The sequence below is a fragment of the Populus trichocarpa genome, chromosome 12, assembly GCF_000002775.5.
Source record: "Populus trichocarpa isolate Nisqually-1 chromosome 12, P.trichocarpa_v4.1, whole genome shotgun sequence".
Lineage (NCBI taxonomy): Eukaryota > Viridiplantae > Streptophyta > Magnoliopsida > Malpighiales > Salicaceae > Populus > Populus trichocarpa.
Genome location: NC_037296.2, coordinates 15504360 through 15508411, shown reverse-complemented (window position 1 = coordinate 15508411; position 4052 = coordinate 15504360). Strand labels below are relative to the sequence as shown.

The window sequence follows — 4052 nt, the reverse complement described above, 5'->3', positions numbered from 1 at the left end:
ATTAATTGCTGGTCTATGTGGGCCGGGGCTGCCTGCAAGATTTGTATCGAAACTATTTTTTTCCTTCGAGGTCTGTTTTCTCTGGGAACATGAACACTTTCGTAGCATATCCATGTATATATGCTGCCTCTATATCCATAGCATCCATGCATGGATGGTGCAAACACTTGAAGCACTGGGTCCAGGTTCTTACAGCCCCACATATTGACTGGTGTGTGTACAGGGCACTAGCTAGCTAGAGAAAACAAATTTTGAGGTGATTTATGTTGGCATTCATAAATTTGCAACAGGCAATTAATATTTGTAAGGAGAGAGAACCTCTATCTTACCGATCTCATCAAGTTTTTCCCTAACTAACAGTCTGTCTGATCAAATCCCAAATATTAATGGGACACAACCGCTCCCATGAAATCCATTAATGACTCCCAACCACACCAGAATCACATCTTCTATAAGTATCCCTTGTCTCTCTCTTCAGCTTTCCATAACCACACAGATTATCTGTCTGTCTTGTGTAGGTCCTGAAGCACAAGCTTCTTTCTCAGCTTTAATTAGGCACACTCCTGAATACCATCAACAATCAGCAATGGCCCCCGAGGCAGAATATAAGGAGGAGGAGATCATGAAGGTGAAAATAACTGGCAAATCCCATGTCAAGCCCAGCAAAAAACTAGGAAGAAGGGAATGTCGATTGGTGACCTTTGATCTTCCATACATTGCATTTCACTACAACCAGAAGTTGTTAGTTTACAAGGGAAATGAGTATGAGGACATGGTAGGGAAGCTGAAGGATGGGCTTGGAGCTGTCTTGGAGGATTTCTACCAACTGGCCGGGAAACTAGCAAGAGATGAAGAAGGGGTGCTCAGTGTAGAATATGACGATGATATGGAGGGTGTTGAGGTGGTGGAGGCCAATGCTGAGTGGATCAGTGTGGAGGATCTAGCTGTTGAGCTGGGTACCTCCACGTTGAAGGAGCTCATACCTTACAATGGGATCTTGAACTCTGAGGGACTCCACAGACCATTATTGTCGATGCAGGTAACATTTCGTAACATTTTCTTTTTTCGTCAGAAGCATACCCCATTTAATTACAACTTTGTAAGACATTGATTTATGCATGTAATTAAGTAGATGCCTTCTATTAATTTTGGCTACTAATTAAGAATATGTTAATCTAATTTGGTAGATACCTGCAGAATGCAGGAGGCAAGCAGAACATGAACTTAGGCAAAAAGGGTTGAGTTGGACTCTTTCGTTTTGTTTTAAATTGTTGTGTGGTGGTTTTTTTATTTAAAAATGTATTGAAGTAATATATTTTTATTTTTTAAAATTTATTTTTAATATCATAATAAAATAATTTAAAATCATAAAATAAATTAATTTAAAACTAAAAAATAATTTTCAAAAATACAATTTGACAAAAAAAAAAAAAACACTATTAAATTTGATTTAAGAAGAAATAATTTTAAGATACGATTCCATAGTTAATGTTCCAACTACTTTGTGTACATTTATCTATGAATTTGTTTTCACATAACCCGATTAGAACCCTATCCTCTCTCTCTCTCTCTCTCTCTATATATATATATATTCGTATGTAGTGTGAGCTAAATATTTAATTTCTGGAGGATGCTGCTAAATATTGCTTGCAGCTAACCAAGCTGGAAGATGGACTAGCAATGGGGTTGGCCTTCAACCATGCCATCATTGATGGGACCTCCACGTGGCACTTTATGAGTTCATGGGCCCAGATTTGCAGTGGGCTGCCTTCAGTCACTGTCTTGCCTTTCCTGGACCGCACCAAAGTGAGAAACACTAAAGTAAAGCTACACCCACCACCGCCAGATCAGGACGCACAAAATGCATCATCCAACGGCACTGCTGACGCTAAGCCTGTTGATCCGCCACTCAGAGAGCGAGTCTTCAAATTCTCTGAATCAGCAATTGACAAGATCAAGTCAAAAGTCAACTCAAACCCACCATCCGACGGCTCAAAACCATTCTCGACTTTTCAATCACTTGCTGTCCATATGTGGCGCCATGTAACACAAGCGCGTCAGCTTAAGCCTGAAGACCACACGGTCTTCACTGTCTTCGCTGACTGCCGCAAAAGGGTCGACCCGCCAATGCCGGAAAGTTACTTTGGTAACCTAATTCAGGCCGTATACACGGTGACCGCTGTCGGGTTGCTGTCGATGAACCCGCCTGAGTTTGGAGCTTCCATGATACAAAAAGCCATTGAGATGCACGATGCTAAAGCCATTGAAGAGCGTAACAGGCAGTTTGAAAGGTCACCAAAGATATTTCAGTTCAAAGATGCGGGTGTTAACTGTGTCTCTGTTGGGAGCTCGCCAAGGTTTCCAGTTTATGAGGTGGATTTTGGGTGGGGAAAGCCAGAGACGGTGAGGAGTGGAATCAATAACAGGTTCGATGGAATGGTGTATCTGTATCGAGGGAAGAGTGGTGGAAGGAGTATTGATGCGGAGATAAGCTTGGAAGCTGGAGCTATGGAGAGGTTGGAGGAGGACAAGGAGTTTGTTGTGGAGGTTAATTGAATGGGATAATATCTGGACGCATGCATAAGAGGAGTTTTGCTAGTTCTTGGATAACATCCATTCATTCATTCATGCATAATAATAATTTACTCGATCGTTACAGATTAGAATGTCCCAGTAATGTCGTTAATGTTGTCCAAAGAACTGATCAAAATCTCTGTTGCTTGAAGAGCACTACTGTCCCGTCCCGTGAGTTCTTTCTGGAAATGTTGTCGGGCCGGGGTGGCCCATGTACTTGTAAAGAGAGCTTGGAGGTGGTTTGATGATGCCTGGTTTGCCAATTAAGTGCTAGGAAGCTCGTGAGGGGAGTGCTGGTGTTAGTTATATATAAATGTTTATACATGCGTGTATTAATTTATATTTTTGGGCATCCTCGTGATGTGATATTGGCGTTGAAATTAAGATGCTTAACAACTAATGATGTTTTTCTACCACCCAATCTGTAAATCAAAGTTTATGAGTGAGTGACTGTGGGTGTGTGTGTACACAACAAATTAAACTAAAAGAGGAAGGGTAAAAACAATGCAGATCACACTGTAGATCATGACTCATGTGCACTGTATATAGGAGCAATGCATTTATGTTGTTACGCCTCGAACCGAAGATAGTTGGCTGCCTGATGGTAGTAGGAGGATCTTCTTCTTCCTTTTTACGAGGATTTAAACTACAAAAATGTCTTTCCAGAAAAAGAAAAAAAAACTCGGCGCTTATAGACAATTTCAGGTTTTTCCTTTTGAAAGTACAATTAATTTACTTTATTGCCTTTAATTTTTTTTAAAAAAAACCTTGCCTTTGGTCTCAGATTAGTTTGTCTTTTTAGTTCCTTTATTTTTTCGTTATTATTAAGTGGAATAGGAGGTAGGTTGGTCAGAAATTATAATAATTTTTTTTAATAAAAAAAAATTGCTATCCTGTTTGGTCACAATCTTCAAGAGGCACGTGTGGCATTTCTTGGTTGCTAAATATTAGCTGCCTAGAAAGTATTCCATTCGTCTTCTATCCTTGTACAATACATGTGACGACTCAAAGCAATCTTTTAATATTGTTTTTCTTTGAATTTGATCTCTCTTTTTTTAATTTTTAATTTTTTATACTTATTTTTTTTTTTTTGTAAAGTTTTGATTATTTTTTTTCAATTTTATTCTTTAATTTTAATTTGTCATGTATTATTTTATGTTTTTCCACTTTGGTCTTCATTCTTTTGATTTTTTATTTTTCTTCTAAGTTATCTTATATTGTTTTTATTAATTTTAAATTTCATCTCTTAATCCAAATATATGATATATTATTTTTCTAATTTGATTCTCATTTTTTTAATTTTATTGTCATTTTATTAAAGTTATTTTTCTTTCAATTTCACACTTTAATTAAAAAAAATTATGGTTGCCCTCTATTTAATTTTTAATTTCGATTTCTATCTTGATTATTTTAATTAATATTTTTTGTTTTTAATCCTTTTATGTGATTGTTTTTTATTCAATTTCTTCATTTAATGT

General features: G+C 37.2%; 1 protein-coding gene across 1 annotated transcript; it reads left to right on the top strand.

The window, feature by feature from the left end:
- The first annotated feature begins 387 nt into the window (after window positions 1-387).
- Window positions 388-2990, top strand: LOC7484921 (BAHD acyltransferase DCR). The gene is made up of 2 exons (XM_002318171.4): window positions 388-1039; window positions 1654-2990. Exons 1-2 carry the CDS (start codon window positions 419-421, stop codon window positions 2554-2556), a joined length of 1524 nt encoding a protein of 507 aa, XP_002318207.4. The 5' UTR covers window positions 388-418; the 3' UTR covers window positions 2557-2990.
- Window positions 2991-4052: the final 1062 nt, after the last annotated feature.